The 22,239-nt window shown below is 41.9% G+C and overlaps 1 protein-coding gene across 1 annotated transcript in view; it reads right to left on the reverse strand.

Moving 5' to 3' along the window:
• LOC120717254 (sodium channel protein type 2 subunit alpha-like) overlaps positions 1-22,239 on the reverse strand; it is a 218,048-nt gene that overhangs the window by 51,284 nt on the left and 144,525 nt on the right. Inside the window, exons 10-16 of the mRNA XM_040005166.1 lie at positions 18,933-19,074; positions 18,143-18,340; positions 16,993-17,175; positions 16,658-16,915; positions 16,178-16,303; positions 6,725-6,845; positions 2,608-2,846 (exon numbers count right to left, since the gene is read on the reverse strand). Of these exons, the coding sequence (XP_039861100.1) occupies positions 2,608-2,846; positions 6,725-6,845; positions 16,178-16,303; positions 16,658-16,915; positions 16,993-17,175; positions 18,143-18,340; positions 18,933-19,074 (1,267 nt within the window). The remainder of the gene's footprint in view (positions 1-2,607; positions 2,847-6,724; positions 6,846-16,177; positions 16,304-16,657; positions 16,916-16,992; positions 17,176-18,142; positions 18,341-18,932; positions 19,075-22,239) is intronic.

Raw genomic sequence — 22,239 nt, forward strand, 5'->3', positions numbered from 1 at the left:
CTAGAAAGGCAATGAAATTAGTTTCTATTTTTCCTCTCTGAATCCTGAGGATTTGAAATTGTCCAAAAAGATTTGCTGTGGTTTCAAATGTCCGACGGGGGTTTCCCAAACCGTCACGCTCTTTGTCACTTTTGGAAAATGTCACAGTCTCTTCAACCCGCCCGAAGTTTGTTTCCACACCTGCTTGTAAACAACCAGTGAGGAGCTTCCTTCACTCTGCTCTTCCAAGACAAGTTTGCATGATGTGAGATTCACGAAACTGACTGAATCTCTCATTTCAGCGATTTAGAGATAACCTTGTGTTACAATACAAAGAGATAAAGTACATATCTCTGAAAATGTGGCAGGTAAAAGTCCTGACATTTTTCCCAGCATGAAACAGGATATTGGATGTGACATTATCAGGTTTCTTTACATACACCATGCTATTAGTTTATGGAAGACAACAATGGATAGGTAGGGAGTACATGACAAGACGCACTCAGCTAACTTAAGGCCTCAGACACACAGGAGAGACCTGCCAGCGACCGTTCAGCACCCGCTGGGTTTTTCCTCACCAACTGTGAGTAGTTGCAGGAAAATACATGAAACTGCTAATCTGAAGGCATGCAGCCTTAAAAGACTGGTCAGTGACCCTCTGGTAACTGTTGGCTAAGAAACTTGCTAACTATTTACTTGCTAGGAATAAGTGTGTATTCCGGGACTAGTTGGCAACTGGTTACTGGCAGCTGCTAGCTTGAAACTGGCATGCTGATCCACTGGAAATATCCTTGCAGTTGCTTTGGTTGCTATCAGGTTGCTAGAGCCACCAGTAGTTTGCATGGAGGGCATCAACTTGTCTGCACCTGTCTGCTACACAAAAGATAGTGAAACTGTGAAAAGTGTGACGAAAACAGAAACAACATTCGCCTTCAAAGTAAAAGCTGCATCTTTTGAAATGTGTTGGTTGAAGTGATAAGGCACAACTTTTATTCTTAAGGTAAACATTTTTCGTTTCCGGTTTGTACTGTATCGCACATTTTATGACAGCTCAGAGAATAAATGGGGAATGTTTACAGACAAGTCGGTGTCTTTCATGCAATCTACACGCAACCATGGTAACCACTCACCAGCCGGTTGGTAAAGACACAGCAGCAGTCAAATAGATAGCTAAACTACGATTAACAGCTGAAACTTGAAGCTAGCACTGCAGATAAACATGTTGAGCTAAACAGTACAAAGAGTTGAAAGATGTAAAAGCTAAAATGAACTAAAATGACATAACCTAAAGTATTTCTAGCAGTTAAATTATTAACAAATTGCGGAGCCCCGCAGGGGACATGGGAGAAAAAAAACATTAAGACGGACTTTTGCGAGATCTTGCAAAACAAACTCGGGATCTCGCAAAACTTTTGCGAGATCTCGCAAAACTAACTCGGGATCTCGCAAAACTTTTGCGAGATCTCGCAAAACAAACTCGGGATCTCGCAAAAGTTTTAGCTGCATTCTTCGGACGCCGGCTCGAAGCCGACCGGGAGGTCGAGGCACGATGTGCTGGGAAAGCGGTGTTCCTCCCAGCTGTAGTAGGTCTCGACCTCCCGTTAGCTTCGAGCTAATGGGAGGTCGAAGGCCGAAGAATGTGGCTAAAACTTTTGCGAGATCCCGAGTTTGTTTTGCGAGATCTTGCAAAAGTCCATCTTAATTTTTTTTTCTCCCATGTCCCCTGCGGGGCTCCGTAACAAATAGTATGGATTTAAATTTTAATTACAAATTTCCTCACCTTTATTCTTAATGACGAGTTCTGATACCATAGTATATATTCATAAAGACGACCAATAGAATAATTTCCAGGTTTTTCAAATAATACCTCCATAGACAGACCATCCTCATGAACACACAGTAATTGTCCTATAACCAGGCCTGAAATATAATAGAAACCGCTCAGTTCACAAAAGAGCTTCAGGGGTCACTCCTAGTAGGTTCTTGAAGGTTAAAGTGTGGATAACCTGTTAAAACTATTAGTTAAACATTAAGGAAACATTTAAATGTATAGCTGTTAAATGGAGGTTTAGACAACAGTGTGGGCTTCAGATCCAGTTTAAATGAGCTCAGACAAACACATTTAAACATGACAGGGCTGCAAATAATCATTTAATGTTGCTCAAGCAATTGGTTCACGATGTTTCATCTTTCATGAGCTGCGTTAATTACTTTTTCCTCTCTTTTGAGTTACGTGTCTGCTGCTCCAGTCATTCCTGGTTTATTAAAAGAGGAGGCAGAGGGTGGGGCTTGTTATAAATAAAGAGGCCTCAAGGGCAAAATAAACCATCTGCTATAAGCACAGGGGGAAATGGGGCTTCTTTATGGTCCCTGTGGTTTCCCCCTTTACCTTTATGGGGTTTCCCCATCTGTTATTTAGGTTCAGTTTGTGAGCCTTTGTTAAGCAGCAGTTTTTGAGCTGATTATTCTGCAAATATCTGATCTTGTTTTCTTCTGTATTCCTGTGATTGTTTTGGGTGAACAGTGCACCTGTGTCTATGTGTCTCTCACCCACATATCTCCACCAATAACCATGCTTTACTGCTTTCCCACCAAGCATCCACGCATTCATTCATCCATTGTTCCTACCAGGTTCCCGATGGTGAGCATGCCATTGAACTCATCAGTCATAGGGTAGTGCTCCATGGCCATGAAGAGCGTGTTGAGGACGATGCAGACGGTGATGGCGAGGTCCAGGAAGGGGTCCATCACCATGATCTTCACCAGCTGCTTCACCCTAAGCCACATAGGGCAGCACTCCCAAACCAGGTAACGGTGGGCAAACGTGTACCAGCAGGGGTGACACTTCTTATGGGATTCCTCCAGTTCTGCACAGGAAACAAAATGTGGTCAGGAGGTTTCCTTCTGCATAAACAAAGTTACACTGGTTAAGCTGGAAACTGAACAACTGAGAAGCTGGGAAAGGGATAAGTTGCAAAGCTGATTGTGGAACAGACTAAAAGGTGCAAAAATACTGGGCCCTGTGTGTGATTTTCCAGGTGTAATGATGACTGAAACAGATGACAAATTAATACATAGCAAGCCTAAAAGACGAGATTTGGCTTAAAATTTGCTCAAATTATCTTTAAGATCAGCTGATCTGCTGGGATTGTTGCCGACTTTGACTCTGATCTAACATTTTGCTCGATTAAAACAAGAACAGAAGTGATTTAAGTCAAGAGATGATTCGGATACAGCAGGATGGAGGCCAGGTGAAAAGAATACCAATCAATGGATAAATGTGATTATTAATAGGAACAAAGACTGGTCTAAAAGGAATTTTGGACTGATAAATGTATCTGTTGTGTTAAAATCTGAAGCTCTTTCTATATAAATACTTGTGGAGCAGAGGCTCAGACTGCATTACCTGTAGTTATGTTGGTCGATAACAACAACGATAACAGAAATACTTGTGCTGTGTGGCACAAAGCTTGATGGCAAACAGTCCTGAACACATGAACTAATTAATCAGAAGATCAGTAAAACAAACAGTGAAGGCACGTTATGAAAAAAAGCACTGGCGGATTTGCAGCCTTTTATTTAAAGTAAAAAAGCGTCTCGTTCAGTGACGGAGCCTCGAAAATGCCGACTGTGAAAAGTCACAGGGCTGGAGTACTCCTAAATGTTTACAAGGTGTCCTCTGGTGTCAGTGTGATGACCGACGGCATTATGGCAGCAGTGAGAGGAGTCGCACTCCCAAACTGTTCTTTGTAAAAGAGCCCTTATAGAGACATTTACATGAGCTGAGCGAGGATCGATAGATGCTCTCTTTGCACTTCTTCATCACCATTTCCGATTATGGCATCAGATAAAATTATCCAGGCCCTTCAAGGTTCATGAAAACCTTCTTCAGGACCTAAAGTTGTCTGAATGTTGGGAAATCTCCAAACTGATATATCAAACGTGAACGCTGTTATTGTTTCTCCATTTCACAGCTTTAAGCTACATTTACAGTTAACATGTGATCAGATTAGAAAATGATTTTCACACAAAAAGAGTCATGGCTGAAAAATGAACCTCGTATTAAGTAAAAACTTTCCATATGGTATAACTTGTTTTAAGCAGCCAACTAAAGTTGAGCCAAACTTTCTGCAGTGAACCATCAGAAACTCCTCAGGTACGAGGTGGGGTGGCTGTAGTTCAGGAGGGTTGGTGGTTTGATCCCTGGCTCCCCCAGTTTTCATGCCAAATATCCTTGGACATGAAATATCCGTCTTACTCTCTGATGCATCCATTGGAGTATGAATGCATATGAATGATATTTAGAAAGCACTCACCATATAGATAATAGTGCTTCTGTGAATGGGTGTGTATGGGGTGAATGTGGCGTGTTGTATAGAGCGCTTTGAGTAGAAAAGCGCTCTATAAGAACCAGACCATTTACGAACGTCTCTGTTCCCCTTCATCACTGACATCATCTTCATGCAGTTTATTAAAATTATGCTGAACTGATTGTTTATTCTTTGAGCTGAGACACTTGGAGTGGGTGTAAAATAGATTTGGTTACAGTGTTTTAACAAAATTGTTTTTCAGTTGTGAAAATGCCCTATGACTACCTCCCGTGTAGGTTTCCCGACTATTACCAGACGTGCTTTGAATATTTTGTAATTATGACAAAATCATAGCTGATGCAGAATGCAGAAGTAAATTGAAGCAAATATTTATAAAATTACAATTTATGTTTCGATTTATTTTAATATTTCTATTTTATTTTTGCACTTTTTTTCCCTCCATACAACCAAACGCCACCTGGTGATTGCTTAGTTAATCTGAACTGGTAAGAACATTTTGGATCGCAGTGCTGTTTTTATTTTTTTTAATCCAAAGAAGAGCTCAAGTTAAACCATGCAAAATAAATTCATAAAGCTTATTTTAAATTGAAGGAAAGTCTCCTGGGAAACAGATGATAATTTTAAAAATGACATGAATAAATCAAAGAGGGGAGCCGAGAAGGGACGGAGGGATGAAGGGTGTGCAGATGGATGCAGGGAGGACAGCAGTGGGATTTTGTATTTTCCTGTATAATGATCTGTTCTGTAAGAGCAGCGACTGCCGAGGGGAGAGACTGTGACTCAGCAGACCTATCACACGCACGCACACGCTTAGAACACACACGAGTGCAGATTTGATATGAATCCAGAAATGTAACACACCGATATCATACACACACACGTACAAACACACACACAGGAAGTTGGAATGATCTCACGGTTAATGAGGGTGACCAGGATAACACTCTCTCCCTCTCTGTTTCTATCATTCTCTCTCTGTGTCTCTCTCCCTTTTCCCAAGTCCCTGGCGCAAACAAAGCCTGCGTTCCCCTGGGGTTGACTAGGGCAGCGACACACACACACACACACACACACACACACACACACACACACACACACACACACACACACACTGTCTTTGAAGCAAACTCAGACACAGCTACACACACGCTCCTCTCTCGCACCCACAAAAGCGTTATAATTCAGACAAATACGTGGTTACACAATCACACACAAACACACACATATTGAGACACAAAGTCAGGCAAGGTTACAGTCCCATATTGACACACAAGCGCAAACACATAAAACGTGAAAGGATGCCGGAGCTGATGCAGAAACTTGTTTTTTCCAGGTAATGAGCCAGTTTTAAATCGCTCTGCCTTTTGCTAGAAATGAAGTGAAACAGAAGCTTCTGTAAAGAAAGGCAATCCGTTTAATCCTGTGTGGGATTATTTTAAGAATGATTAAGATTAGCTTCACTTTGTTTCGCTGCTATCAAAGTCTGCTAAATAAATCAAAGAAGTCTCACCACTCAGCCTCAGCTGAGAGGGTATTTGGGATAATATTAAGAAGTCCCCATCTAAATGAACGTCGATAAAGACTTAGTATTGATTTCTATGGTCACCGGGGCATAAAAACTCCACGTGTAGAATCAATAAGTTGTTTTGATCTGTATTTTTTCCACCTGATAGAGCACATGCCCCATGCACCGAGGCAGCAGCCTGGATTCAACTCCGCCCCTGGTCATTCGCTGTGTGTCATTTCCCTTCTCTCTTTCCCCACTTTGCCATCTGTTCTACACTAACGCTGTCATATAAATGCAACCACTATCACATTAAGTCAGATACAGTACAGCATGAAACAAGGAGATGGGATCAAAGCGGTTTGCAAAGTCGATTGCAGATGCAAAAACAAGGGCACGGGCATGAAAACAGACATTAAAATGCCTCCATTAAACTCAGTCAATGAATTATAGCAGCTGAATTATTCCCTCTAAAAGAACAAACGGTGGACCATTAATTCAGAAAGCTCAGCAGAACATCAGCTAAAGTTTAAACTCAGTTTAAGCTATTTTAGCCAGCCTACGGCTCATGCCACATCTGCAAGCCACTTTGCAACCCTGACTTTGGTGTCTGCTAAGAAGCTAAGAAACCTGCTGCTGCTCTCCACACCTTAACCATGTGGAGGCCCCAGGACAGAGGCATGCTGGTAGCTAAACTGATGGGAGCTGGACTTCTTAATGAAGCTAATGAAGATGTTTCAATTCTCATCTGAGAAGCTTAAACACTTGTAGAAGCTGATGAGGACTCCCACGTGTTTTTGCTATTGTAGGGTTAAATATACTGAATTCATACCTTGGTTTATAACAACTCACATCATATTTAGTGTGTGTGCCCTGCATTCAAATTAGCGTGGCTCACTTTGCTTCTCACCTTCCATGACGTCGGTGAGGTAGCTGGCAGCACTCATTGCCCTGCCCCTGCGCTCCGAGTCCTGCATGGACGAAGGCCGAGGAAGTAGCATCGTGCTGAGCTCTGTGGTGGACGTGGGAACCTAAAAAGATGGAAGTCATCCTGATTACTTTAGATCTTTAGATGCAACCAGAGAATAAGAGATGGTATTACCCCACACAGAGTCCCATCTTAACAATCATGGAGTTGGTCTGGGATTAAGAAGCAATCTCAAAGATCTCTACCAGCTCCTCCAAGATATGTTTTAAAAACATCCTCATTTGACTGAGCCTGCTGTCACACATACTCATCGTTCATTCTTGAGTATGAGCTGCCTTGGACTCTTCTGTTACCATTGTGATAACATCGCATAAACACACATTTGTGTCGGGTCAAATGGGTCAAACGTAGTGCTGTGATTTCTTTGTGTGTGTGTGAGTGCATTCAGTCTATCACCACGGCAACAGAGAAGCAGGTGATGACTGGTGTTCAATGAATCAGAGAAATCAGCGTGCCGCTGCTGTGCATCTGTTTATCTCTTTCATCCTCACTAAAAAGCACTGCTGGATTTTTTTTCATGTATCAGATGAGCTTCACGAGGGTTGAACTTCTAAAACACCCACTCGACTCTCCTCTTAAAGCCTGACTTCAGCTGCTGCCTCTCAAATTCAAAGTTTAAATTATACTAAGTAATCAACTGGCGCTCAACATTAATTTGCTGCAACCCTTGTTGATTATCCTGAGCTCTTGGTAGTGATCATCATGGCTCATGGAAGCCATTCCTGACTGGAAAGCGAGCAGACGGATTATAAAGTATGTTCCATCAGGTCTGGGAACATCTCAGGAGGAACGCGTTGGTACTACATCGAGTAAAACTCAGATAAATGTCAAGAAATAGGGGGATGAAACTAAAACGCTGATCAAAGTAAATGACATGTGGCACATGTCAGCCTGTGAGGCTTTGATAGTGTTTTTCAGCTCCACAGAACAGAAACTAAAACATGAGGAGCTGTCAGTGCTGCATCCATACAAATGTGTAATATATGCATCCTCCTGTTATTACCCTTCACAATAAAAGCCCTACAATTTACAGTGCAAGAGTGCTCTCCTCCTGGACAGTATAGGAAATCTTGCTGATAAGGTTGTAAGAACTGCCTTAAACTAGATTAGACGAGCTGCGTGAATTGAGCTCACAAAGTTTGTCTTTGAAGTGTCTTTAAAGTGCCCATAACAGCCTTCAAGACCATATAACAGGAAATAACAAGCAGGTTGTTGTTGCAGAGCCATCCAGGACTGATTTGTGTCAGATCTAATGAGGACTTAAAGTTTTCCTCAAAGAATAAACTTTCCCGAGTAGGTTTTTAAGACAAAGTCCTTCAGTACTTTTCTGTGTTTAAATTTGCAGCACATTTTTTGAGTAAGCTGTACTTCTAACTGTCCTACCAAAATCCAAGCGCTGGATTAACCATCAGAACCTCCTTGCTGCCTACTCACTGAGATCCTCACCAACAGTTCAGAAAGTCCTCTCTACACTAATCATGTGTCCTTTTTAAATTCTCATTCCGGTCATTCATGCAAGCAGATGTCAGAGTTGTGTTCTTGTTAGTCATCTTTTGACCCAAGCACAGCTAGTGGAAGGTAATTTCAGATCCAACCTTTCAGACAGCTGAAGGCTCTCCTGGATGTCAGAACTTTGCTCTCGGAGATGGAGAGGCCACTCCACAGCACGTGATGTTTAATAGAAACTTTAATTTCAAAGGTTCATGTGACCTGCTGAGTTTGGTTGGATTGTTTTTAACCCAATATTGGATCTGTTGGTACAGTTATTTGTGTATTTCACATTGTGAGATGTCTTATTCAAGAAATCAAATGATAATTTAAATTAAAATGGTAAATTTACCATTTTACCAACAGCTTCTATAATTCTATAATTTAATTATAGAAGCTTTACATGAATACAAATGGAAAATGATATAAGAGCAGGTCTGATAGCTCGAGTTACACCTGCTTAAAAACTACAGAACGCATCGTGGCGATCGTGGCTCAAGAGTTGGGAGTTCGCCTTGTAATCGGAAGGTTGCTGGTTCAAGCCCCAGCTTGGACAGTCTCGGTCGTTGTGTCCTTGGGCGAGACACTTCACCCGTTGCCTACTGGTGGTGGTCAGAGGGCCCGGTGGTGCCAGTGTCCGGCAGCCTCTGTCAGTGCGCCCCAGGCTACAATGTAGCTGCCATCACCAATGGGTGGATGACTGGTTGTGTAAAGCGCTTTGGGGTCCTTAGGGACTAGAAAAGTGCTATACAAATACAGGCCATTTACCATTTATCTGGTTGTTGCCACAGCTCAGCTGACACAAGGAAAACTGCTGGAGCTCACAATAAAAGACCTTTTGCTGCTGCAAAACTGCCTTTTAAATAAAGTTGTTTAGGTTTGAACGGTGCTCAGCTGCTCGCCTTGTAAAGGCCTGACAGCGGTCCCCGGTGAGCTCCGGACTCCTCGGCCCTCACACAGAGGAACCTGCATGAACCTCATTTGCTCAGGTGTCATTACATAACGCTTCCTGCTAAGTGTTCTTCCAATGAAGCATGACGCACAGGCCTGAAGGTCGCCGCCCACAACATCGCCTACATCCTGTCTGTGTGCCAGGCAGGGAAGCACCAGGGAAACACACACACACACACAGCCATTTTAGCTTCCGCTGGCTGCTGTGGGTTGCCATGGGGACATTTCCATGGCAAATAAGTGAGTTCTCGTCCCCTCCTCCTACTCCCACTCGTCTCTGCATCAGTCTGAGCAGCAGGACAACAGGTTTATGGATGGATGGACAAGAGAAGCAGAAATACTTCATTTCAAAGCATGAAACTATAAACTGAACTCAGAGCTGCTCTGAGCTCCCACACAACCCCTGCAGTTTACATTCAGTTTATCAAGAAGTAACTTTTTCTACACACTGCAGGAGATTTCAGTTTTTAATTGTGATGAAGGGGAATTTTGTCTGGCAGCAGCAGAAACCAGACAGAAAAGGTGAGATTACCAAAATGTGCTGACATGCTGTTGGAGGTGACTGTTGAGATTTGGCACTACAGAAATAAAACTGAACTGAACAGAATTAGACTAACTGTTTGCAGATGCTTCAGAACTTTCTCATTAGCAGCCACTTTAGGCTGGCTCCAGAGGTAAGTCACTTCTCATAGACTCCAATAAACCTTTTCAGTTTCCTTTGTACCCGAGTACAACGATTAAACGCTCACAGCGGCCCAATGCTAGCTAAGCCTTAAAAGTGCACTCAGGCTTTAAGTCACATCACACAACCAAAAAAAAGAAAAGTCCAGGTAAAAGGTTAAACATCAATATTGTTTACTTAGAATTAAACTTTTATTTTTTCTATGAGTAGTCTAAAGTGCTCCAGTCGATGGTCAATTGACTTCTTTCAGGCTCCTGAAGAGGTTCCAGCTCTGGCTTCATCAGTTCCAAAAGCTAAAGCAGAGTCTAAGTTATTAACCTTGGTCAGGGCTGTCACACAGAAGTCCCAACATGCCTAGATCATATAGGTCGAGGAATGGATGGTGCTTAACCCTTTAAGACCTACCATAGAACCAAGTCCGCCAGAGCTTATATTATATTTTTACATGTTGTAGAGCCACTTTTGGGAGCATTTCAAGTTGCTATACACCAATACAACCATTACAGCCTAAATTGTAATAATATGTCTGCATTAAGTGCATAGTAATTACATAAATTGCAAAAAAGTGCAATAAACTACAAAAAAATTGAAAGTCGTTTTTGCTTTTTTAACATATATTTCTAGTTAGAGAAATTTAAGAGGCTTATCCCTCAAAACTGTTAATACAAAAAAGTTGCACAAAATAGTTTCCCACCACAGGAAATTTATTTTGAGTGTCTTCATAGTTTTATTTTTGAAATACACCAATTTTTATAGGAAAAACAGGAAAAACGAAAATAAATATTATACTGCAAATTTGCAAAAAAGCAGCATCAAAATAAACTATTTCCAGCAGTGCAATATGAGTCCTAAGCATCCCAGAAACTATACAGAAAGTCATAAAGTCAAAGATAACTTTTAAAAACATCAGTATAGGCTCATGAGGCCCTGATGGTAAAAAACTACATTTCCGCGGACATGCGATAGTGTCTATTCCAACGTAGGAAGTGTTATGAACAGCTGATCGGATCGGCAAAGCGTGTTTCTGGAATATTATGTTTTTGTTGCTGCAAGTGCTTTTTATGCAGTTTTTGCAAAGCTATATGTGGAAGGAAACCGTGACCGAGGACAAGCTGATGGCATAAGATGTAAGTACAACTCCTCCGGTTTCATATGCAAAAAAAATTATTGCGCTAGCTTACGTGGTTGCAGTGCAGTTACTCTGCTCTCATATCATCTCAATTTAAAATGTGAACATCTGTCTCCTCAAGAGTGTCTCCTCTCTTTTAGGTGTAGATGTGGACCCTACTATGGTGTGTCATGTATCTGTGGTCCTTTGGGTGATCCTATATCCCAACCACTCCTCACTGCATTGCACATCATGCATGACGTTGCTTAGTTTGGGAGTGGATGCTTTTGTCTTGGGATGAACCACTTTGTTATCTGGGAGTGTTGCTGGTTCTGAATTGCAGAAATTCAGGACTCCCGATCAACTTTTAGACCTGAACCCTTTTAGATAAGAGAGAACTTGATAAGGAAGTCCATTTGCCTTTGACTTAAGGTCCTTAGAATCCCATGAACTTGATGACTGAGGACCTACACGTCAAAATTCCATTCAGAAAAACCTGCATTCAGAAACACCCCACTATTGTCATTTAAACATTCACCACTGTACAAAGTATCAGTGCTGCTTTCCTTAGTAGCTTCAGTAAATTCTATTTTCAGAAAGTATTTTTAGATTATCAGAATCCTGGGTGACTTCTTTCTAGAGATTTTAAGAATTTTTAAAAGATTTTAAGAATACTTGACCTCAAACAAATACTTGATTTGAATTCATCCAGGATTTTTGGCAGATGTACCTATGGTTTCAATTTGAAACTGCTAGGTTGCTTCATTCTTGAGTTATCGCATTTACAAAAAATTATGAAATATTGTCATCACATATTTTAAATAACTGCTCTTCTTGTATGTGTCTTTATTTAAAACATAACACACAATAAACAAAGTAACAGTGTGTTTAATCACGAAGCTGCACAGCATCATAAAACTAAACTTCCTGGCAGAACAGTTACCCTACACCGAATTCAAGCCTACAGGTCTACCTAATAAAGCGAACTCTGAGTGTATTTAACTACTTTGCCCTGTTCTTCTCCTCTTCCTCCTCCTTGTTGTATAACAGTGAAGGTCTGGATACGGGTTATGAGCAGGTGGAGGTGACTGAACACCTCCAGGCGTGGAGCTGCTGTGTTTGTCCTGATGATACTCTAAACCCACTGCCTGACGGGGAAAAGACACCACTGTAAACAAGTATTAAAATAAGTGCATTCCCTAATGGCGTGGAGCTCGCTGCCTTTCAGCTGCCACAGGTTTTATAAGGCTCTGCTGTGAGAGTGAAGATGGAACCGAAGTAACGTTAAATTGACAGAAGTGTCTGAAAGCTGCTGTTTCAAGTGGCACTGTGCTGCAAGACAAAGACACTGAAAAAACCATTCTCACCCTTACAAACTCGAGATGTCATTTCAGAGTAACTAAAACCTTTTCAAGAACAACGGGAAAATGTGAAAACCAGGAATGGTATTGATATTCTGAGAATCTGGACTTTGACTAAAGGAATCATCAAAAGATCAGAGCTCTGAAACAAAAAAATGTTTATATTTAATTTGTAACTCCATTTTTTGACTCCATGAGTTTACCATTCAAGCCAGTAATTTCACATTTCTAGTGATTAAGATCTAGTTATCCAGACAGGTTCATTTCTTTATGTTCAGGGTTATGACAGGCAGCACGGTGGATCAGTGGTTACCACTAACGCGTCACAACAAGAAGCTTGGGGCTTGAACCCTGTCAGAACCTCTCTATGTCACACTCGCATGTTTTTTCCCATGGTTGTGCTGGTCCTGGAGATCCAGTTTCTACCTTTATAAAACATGCCATCTTAGCCGAGGACACTCTCCTGAAAAGAGATTTTACTCTCAAGATTTTCACATTGTGTTTAACCTCCTAAGACCCGAAGTCTTCCACGACATGCATTTTTAATTTCTCTTTGATATTTGGGCTCATTGGGGCCCGATGAATGTAAGAACGAAGAATTACCAGATTTTTTTTTACCTTATTTTTGTTATTAAGAAAAATGAGAGCCTCATATGAGGATATTCGTTTAAAATTTTGATAGAACAGTAGCAGCATGATGTTATCGTAAGTGGATATCAGGCCCTTGTAGAGCAAAATTGAGTATTTTGGTCTAAATAACCCAAAATGTGATGCCAGGTCCACATATTGTTACACATGGTTAAATAAACATTAACAAACAAATAATTATCTGAATTGCCTTACTTTTCCTTTAACGACAACAGATTGCAAGTAACCAAAATTCAGCTTCTAAACAAACATCTATGTGGAAGCAGCTCTCCACTCAGTGCTGCAGAGGCAGGATTCACATATGAGTCCCTTCAGTGTTTAACAGTGAGCGTGCCTCGTGTGCTATGTCTGCTGGTCATTGTAGCAACACCACATAACTCACAAGACAAGCTTACAGACTTCAGTTAGAACTAGAAAGCCAAGCTTCCTGTTACTAGCTTTGGTCATTTACGACATTGTGAGTGCTCAGTGCAACAATCAACCTCTGCTTCTCTGAAGATCTCATATCACTCCCGTTTTGGCCTCCCTTCACTGGTTGCCTGTAAGTTTTAGGTTTCTTTTTAAAGTTTTAGTTTTAACCTTTAGGGCCCTACATGGTCAAGCCCCCCCCAGTATATATCTGACCTGCTGAAACCACATTGTTCTTCCCCAGATCTAAGGTCATCAGATCAGAGATTGTTGGTGGCCCCACGCACTCGATTTAAAACTCGTGGTGATCGGGCCTTTTAGGCAGTGGCACCGAGGTTGTGGAATTCTCTCCCACTGGTTTTACGCTCTACAGACTCCATTGATTCTTTTAAAAAGCAGCTGAAGACATTTTTATATGGGCAAGCTTTTAATTAATTTGTTGTATTTTACTGTTTTACATTGTTATTTGTTGTATTTCCATTCTTTTCATTTTTCTTTTTCTTTTTTGTAAAGCACTTTCTGATTTTTATCTGTGAAAAGTGCTATACAAATAAATTTATATTACTTACTTATTTACTCTGACTTTTTTTTCAGAAGTTCTTAAACACTTCAGTTGGAGGAAACTGGACTACATTTTTAGGACCTTGAAGATGTCCCACCACTCATTCACCCTTTCAGTTCTAAGAACTGATGGAGAGTACCACTTATTTAACTTCTAACCAGGTTGTCATGGAGGCAATGCTGCAAGTTGTTGATCAACCATATCATCAGCACTGAGGTCACATGGGTCTCAGTGTAAGTTGGGGTTGAATCACCTGGGAGGGGATCTCAAGACGGGGTTACAGATGGCTGATGGTGTGCAGGGTTCCTACACAGACAAAAACTAAAGTGCATACACCATCCTATTGTATCAGACAGAACCCTGTCCAAATATGATTTGTGAACAGCACTTGGACTACAAGAGGAAACCACAAAGCTTCTGGTACCAAGAATCTTGTTGCCTGTTTGCAGATTCTACAGATTCATATGCTGATATTCTTACTGTGCAGGTATTCGTGCTGGGTATGTTATGTCATTTGTCCCCATTTAGCCAAAAAAAAAAAGTGCAAAGCAGCACGTAAACACCTGTTTCTGGATAACACATCTGCACAGGCAGACTTTCTCACCTTTTCTGCATGTGTTTGGTCAGTGAGTCATGCAGAACGAGTGTGATCTGATTATCATCTTGACTGGACATGACCCGGGATACATCTATGTACTGCATGTTTCCAGGCGCACAGCTGACTGCCGGATGTCAACAGCCTTGGTGAAAAAATATGTGCAGCGCAGGAAGCAACGAGAATGAGCCTATTTTAGGATTTCAAGTGAAAACTGTACATTAGTTACTCGTGGCATCAGCACAGCCCGTGTGTGCATGTTTGTAGTCCTGTTAAATACGAATACTGTCTAATGCTGAGTTAGTGATTCTGGCTTCAGTATAATTGTTGAGCCTACTGTACATTCGATGTTGTGGCTCATCAATAGACGTCAGTGTTGACAGACTGGGCAGTTTACTGGGGTAAAAACATGTGGACATAGCTAGCTTGACATCGACCTTTCGTTTGTAGACTTTAGCTTGTTAACCACATGCTGAGTCATGAGCCAGTGCTCATAAAAAATGCTCCAAAGGCTCCAACACCTCAAACATGGTCCAGAGGTCCAGTTCAGAGACTGAGTTAGTTGAGTTTAAGCCTAGCAGACAGCTAGCGGCTAGTTGGCATCCACCTGTCAGAGACATCCCAAATAATACAAACTTTGAACCTCACTGCAATTTAAACAGGCAACCCAGCTCCCCCCTCACAGTTGTACCAGGCTATAAACATGTTTATTTTTGCTATAAAGTTGGGAATGTTAATATGGGAGTCACTGGGAACTGATTCACTTTTGGACGGAGCTTCAAGTGGACATTAGAGGAACTGCAGCTTTTTCCTGGCTCCTTTATGGCCACTTTCAGCTGTCTCTTGAGAACGTTTGTGGTGTGAGCTCTATTTTATTTGGATGCCAGCGAGCACTAGTTAGCTGCTATCTGTGTGATACAGTTCATTTACCGTGTTGGTGACTTCTGGCACCAAAAACCAAAGATAGCTTCTGTCAAACTGCAAAAGTTAACGATTCAAAAGTGTCTCCTAGTGACAGCTCTGTGTATCCATACATTTTTGCTATACAGTATAAGGTTTGAAGGCACTTTTGCTTCATTTGACAAATGTCACAACCTATCAAGATCAACCTCAGCTTAGTCCACACTCCCCAACAGTTTTGCCCAAATTTGGACTTTCTGACACCTGATTGGCTCCTGGTAAAATATTTATCACTGTGTGAGGTGAACACACAGTCTGAATGAATCTATATCAGTAAGCTCTTCAATGATGTCGGTAACTGCACACAAAGTTCAGAGTGTGTGTGGAAATAGTCTTGTGCTAACAGTATGTGTGTGTGTGTGTGTGTGTGTGTGTGTGTGTGTGTGTGTGTGCGCCCACGTGTATGAGCAGATGGGGGGAATACCATGGCACTGTTATCTGAGATGGTTGATATGAGTGTGTGTATGTGTGTGTGTCTTTAACCCATGATATCAGAGTGGAGTTATGCAAAGCGCTGATTCATAATTCACATGTCTGAGTGTTGGATGGCTGCAGGCTCCACCATTGTTTCCACTGCAGCGAACACACACACAGTCAGGACACGGAACTCACACTCTCCTCCTTGACCTTCTCCATGGTGCAAGCAGGCAGCTGCCCCTGCAGTGGCGGTGGGGAAACCCCGTTCTGGTCCATGGCAACAAACAGCTTCCCGTTGATGTTTAGAGTCGGATAAAAAACCTGGAAACACAAAAATCACAGAAGCATAACTACAGTGCCCCAGGAGGGACAAAATATTGTAAAGAAAAAACTCCATAAAGTGGAAAAAAACAGAAGAATCTCTCGGTTTATAGATACATTTACAATTTGTGAAGAAAAGAAATTAGAATTTAATTATGTGATTAGATTAATATGGTGTATGGTACAGCCTGAAGAAGTCACTTGGATGAGCGATGGAATGTTTCTCCCAACGTTTCCGAAAACATTTCGCCCAGATGAACAGAATCAACTTTCTGGGAAGAACTACAATAATCTGAGAGATAAAAATGCTTCATTAAAAGGCTCTCATTGCCACACATGATCTGTTACGCTCACCTGGGAGCTCCGGCTGGCCGTGCTGTAGGTGCTCGGCCTCCGTTTGGGCCACGGTTGGGGCAGGATGCCGCTGAAGGTTCCTCCGCTGTAGGTTCGACTACCGACGCCCTCCACCACGTCGCCCGGTACGCTGTACTCATCATCGGCCATCTCTCCCTCCGACCCTCGGCTCCTCAGTCGGAAGTTGAAGATGGAGGAGACCTGACTGCTTCTCCGCGTCCTTGTGGAAAAGGAGCGTGCGAGGAGTGGGTGGAGCGGCTGGAGGAGGAGGGGGGAGTAAAGTAAAGTTTTGCACCGAAGATAAACAATATTAAATCAGATCTTTCTCCACTGACCTTTCCACCATCAGTCAAGTCCACCTGCAGAAGCTTCTCCTCAGATAGGTTCGCCTCCACGTCCCCCACGCCCATTAGCGCCTGGCTCCGCCTTCGCTCCTCAAAGCTGTCCATTGGTTGGCCGAAAGGAGAGAGGTCTGGTGACATCAACGAGTCAGAGTCGGTAGCTTTTTGGGTGGCACCCTGATGAAAGAATTAATAATTAATACTCATATATTAATACATTTTCATTCATAAATGAGAATAAAGGACAGAAGGTGAAACAGAAGCCATGAAAACACTTATTTAAACACTCATTAGTTCACCTTTGTTGCTGTATTATTTTCACTGAAACACAGCAGTAACTGAGTTGGATTTATATCATTTATTTTACTTATAATTCCTGTACAGAGGACCAAAGCTGCAAAAATAAAAATAATCCATTAATGTGACTCTTAAAAGAGCAATATTAAAAAAAGATATCACTGATTTATTAACAATGACATTAAACTGATATTTGCTTTCACTTGTGTGTTTATTTGTAAATATTTACCTTTTTTTAAGGATATTATTTTATCTCCTATTTGGTTTATGAATCGTCTCAGTTTACAAAAAAACACTCTTTTGCTTTTAAAATTTGACTCGATTAATTTTAAAATGAGATTCGTTTTCCCTTATTATGATGATTATTGTTATTATTTTTGCACAAACTAAGGAAGTACATATAAATACTTATATAAAAGTAAAAACACTGACATTTTCATTTTGTATGTATGATTAATCATGCAAATGATTAAAACAGCCAACTTTTCCAGTGAGTAATATACATTTTAATTTCCATTAAAAAAAAACTGGAAATTGAAAAGTATTATACAAAAAAATAAAGGAAAACAATACAAACAAACAAACAACCCCACAAGGCAAAACCTTTGCTGACTATTTTCTCAATATTTATTTGTTAATCATCATATGATTGTAACCTTCTTCTCTGTATTATTGTTGGGTCTACCTTACAACGTAAAGCGCCTCGAGGCGACTGTTGTTGTGATTTGGGGCTGTATAAATAAAATTGAATTGAATTAATTCATTAGATATTTTGGCAGTTTCTGACCTCCACAGTCCTACACCGCACCACATGCTGGATAATCGAGCACATCAGATCATCAGTTACCTGTTGCTCTTTCTTCAGTATCTCCATAGCTTGCTGAAACTCCCGCTCTTTCTGGCAGGCCTCGGCGATGGTCGCCTGGTTCTGCTCCTCGTACGCCATGGCGACGACGGCCAAGATGAGGTTGACCAGGTAGAAGGAGCCCAGGAAAATCACCACCACGAAAAACACCATGTAGGTCTTACCGGCCGAACGCAGCGTCTGAGGACGCACACGTGGAAAACGTTATGGCGGGAATAAAATCGATACTGACTGAAGTGCAACATTAAAAGTGAAGCAACACGGCTAATAAAACCCAGCTGGTTACAACAAGAAATATGCTTCATTTCACAGAGTGGTCAAAGTAAAGAACAGTGGCTCACAGATCCTTTGTTCACTGTGTGGAAAGTGAACACATGCCCACTGCATGTAGTATTATTAAACATAGTTACAGTGATGCACTGAGGACACCAAAGTTTCACAGAAAATTCTTTTTATGCATTTTTATCCTGCCTGCAGTTTCTGCCCATGGTTGCACTGATATGACATCACAATTGTGAGAAGGCCAATCAAATTCTGGATAAGGGACAGTGCCACCCCCGGCCCCGCCTTTAGCCTCAGCCCTGAGTCTGACGCCAAACTTGTGTCAGAATGACACAATGTCAGGATGAGAACACGCTGAATTAGACACAGTCTAGATGTCTGTGTAGGCTCTTAGCCCCAGTCTAGATTAGACACTGGAAGAAGAGACACTTTATAAACTTCAATCCAGGTTTTCTCTGACTTTAACTGATCGATTGGTCATAAGGCTTACCTGGTGGTAGAGGTTTTCCCAGTAGTCTTGCGTCATCAGACGAAACAGGGACAGAAAGGCCCACCCAAAGGTGTCAAAGCTGGTGTAGCCATAGTTGGGGTTTCTTCCTGCCTTCAGACAGACAAACCCGTCCGGACACTTTCTGCAGCACAGACACAGAAACATAACGTGACTCTTAAAAGCTGTTTCACTTATTATCAGCAGAAATTTTTACATATAAATATTTTTTGTGGATGTTCAGGATTTCGTTTTGAGGACTTTGGAGTTGCCAATCATGATGTGATCGGGGGTGGGCGGTTATGTAACTGTAACTACTGTTTCTCTGAAATGTGTGATTTTGGGAAATCTAACACCACTGGTTTGTGCAGAAAGTAGGTGTAGGGACATTTTGAAAGCTGAGACAGTTCAGAGGATTCAAAAACACCGTCTGTGTGTCTCTCTGCCGTCTTTCCATCCGTCTTTCTATTAATTCTGTGCAAAAAACAAGAAACCAAAAAAACGCTCTGTTTCCTCATCGGTGTTTACGACCGAAGGCTTGTTATGGTCGTGCGATTGGGACCCGCCCACACGTGTCGCCGCAGAGACGGGGCAGATAGCACCGGGAAGGCATTCATCATAATTGATATTCCACATTCATATCCCGTCACATTCATCGCCGCCCACGCGGTCACATCTGAACCGCTGATGCGCAGCAGTCCCATGGGTGGCGTGCTGGTCAGTGGAGGGAAGGCTGCTGCTGCCCACAGCAGCTTACAGCGGGACAGACACTGAGACCAGATGATTAGAAATTATTAAGTAGGAGGGAAAAGGTCAGAGGTACAGAAACCTGAACATATCCCTTCATATCGCTGATGATTAAACGAGGCACGCCGGGGACTAATCATGCAAAACTCAAAAACAAGTATTCATTCAGATTTTAGGTAAAGTGACTCTGCTGTGACTCAGAACTGAACAAAGTTACTTTTTTGGCCTTTATTATGCAATCAGACAGAAGAGGTTTGCAATCAAAACAATAAATCAAAGAGCAAAGCTGCAGACACCACACAGAAATATTAGAGGGTGAGCCCAGAAGTTTGATTAGACAGCCGACAACCACGAGCGTTTGAGATGTTACAACCATCAGCCACATATAAGGCGGTCTTCAGATCCTAGGCAATTCAACCCCAACTCACGCCTTGACCCATGTGACTGAGTCACACGACGGTGGGTCGGCTCAATGCCTCTCAGGACCACCTCTAAGGTTAAAGGCCCACTAAACACTAAACTAGGGTCCGCTTGCGTCACTGAAACGTAAATGACATTATCAGACAGAGGGTCTGCCTGTGTTTTGTGATTGCACGGACTTGTCCACTGAGAATTTACATTATAATGCATCAACTACACGTGCACCCAAGCAGTGGACTTCTGTCAGGTTTCCAGCTGTCTGTGTTTGCAGCCAAGTACTTTCCAGGATTAAGGCCTGATTTAGACTTCCTGTAGAGCCTGAGACATAACCTATATAAGTAGCAAACACTGTGGCCAGCATTTATGCTGGTACGGATGCTCTATGTGTTAATTTTATTGACATTAGTCCAATAGTTTGAGTCCTTATAATAATGCTATGACTATTATTTTTAAACCCTGAAGCGTAAATTCAAAGACTGAGCAGAAAAGTATCTGGACATGCACAGAAGGAATCAACGCTATTGAACAGGCCAATCGCAATAGCTGCAGGTCGCATTGACACAGCGTAGGGATGAGCTGAGACGTGAAACGTAACTATGCACCTAACACCAACAAGACCAGCTGTCTTCAATTCAAGGACAACATTCACAGTCTTCTGTATTTTATGCTATACAGTATATTAGTCATCTAAACAATAATTCATTCAAAACAATGCCAGCAGCTACAAGCTGACAGACTGATGCGGATGCAGAGTGACAGATCACTTGAGATCACAATAGAGACACACAAGTATTTCCACACACAGCTCAGATCCACAGTCAGAATGTTGTATGCTGATTCATATTAATGTTTTCACTAAACACGCATAAAATGATCGGTGAACAGATAAAACACGGTGCACAACAAACAGCATTAAAACGATCCAGTTATTTAAAAGAAAAGATTTAATTCTCTGGAGCCAACGGACACATCACCACGTCCGAGTCACGTGAGAGATTTAAGACGACCTAGCTGTGAGATGCAGCCTCGCTGGGTCTCCGTTTCAACCTGTGTTGAAAGTTCAAACTTCACATTTTATACCAGTTTTTAATCCTAACGCCATCCATCCATGTCTGCACATACCAGCTGTTTGTATGCCCACATTCAAAAACAGAATAAATAAATACATAAATAAAAAAATGAGGCCACTTTCAGTTGGTTAACAAAGAGTTACCAGAGCAGGTGCTCTGCATACTTCATCTGGAAGGTTTCTTATGCCAGATGCACAAAACCCCAAATGCCAGGGCCCAGTGTTTTTTTTTTCTAGACATACAATTTGTCCTCAAGAAAAGGCAAAATCTTTGGGTCCTTTCTGGGCTCAGATGGAGGTCAGCAGATTTTTGGAGGATATATGATGGTACGATCCACAGATTAGAGTGAAACAGACTGTCTTGTGCAAATGTTCAACAACTGGAGCATAAATTCTGTCACAATGCCCTAAATAATTCATTCATTCATGTCAAAAAATGTAGATTGTTCACTTTTAAACCGAAGAACCAAACCGTGTTCAGAAGTTGAAGACGTGTCACACCTGTGGGTTTGTTACCTGGTACAGAAGTGGAGGAGTTATGATGCATGCAGGCGAGCGTGGCATTAGCAGAATCACGACCACCACGCCATCAGCAAAGCTCTGGTTGAACAAAGCTCTGAGTCACAGAGGAGCTTCAAGCTGAGTCACAGAAAAGACTGCCGCTGTGCAGAAGCTATCTGGGGAATCAAACCGACAACCACACGGTCACAAGCCCACTGCGGTGACCCGGCCTGGCTGGCGCCGCCCCCGCTGGGCCGCTGCCACCACAGCTGGGATGCTTTTGAGTAGCGGCTGCCGCTGACTCATCGCCGGCCAACCCGCCTGTATGTGTTATCGCCTTACTCCCCAACATTTGGTGAGTGCTGGTGATGGTAATTCATTAAGGACACGTGTAAATAAACGATCCAGTTACATAAGGTTTACATAATGCAGCTGGGAGCGCTTCTACTTCTGCACAAAAAAGACAATACTGTAGTTTAAAAATCATCCATAACAAACGAAAAAACACTTACGCAACGTAGATAATGGCAACTAATGCATTTCAACATGACTGCCAGTAACATCTGAATTTAT

Source organism: Simochromis diagramma, unplaced genomic scaffold (genome assembly GCF_900408965.1).
Source record: "Simochromis diagramma unplaced genomic scaffold, fSimDia1.1 OVJJ01000097.1, whole genome shotgun sequence".
NCBI lineage: Eukaryota > Metazoa > Chordata > Actinopteri > Cichliformes > Cichlidae > Simochromis > Simochromis diagramma.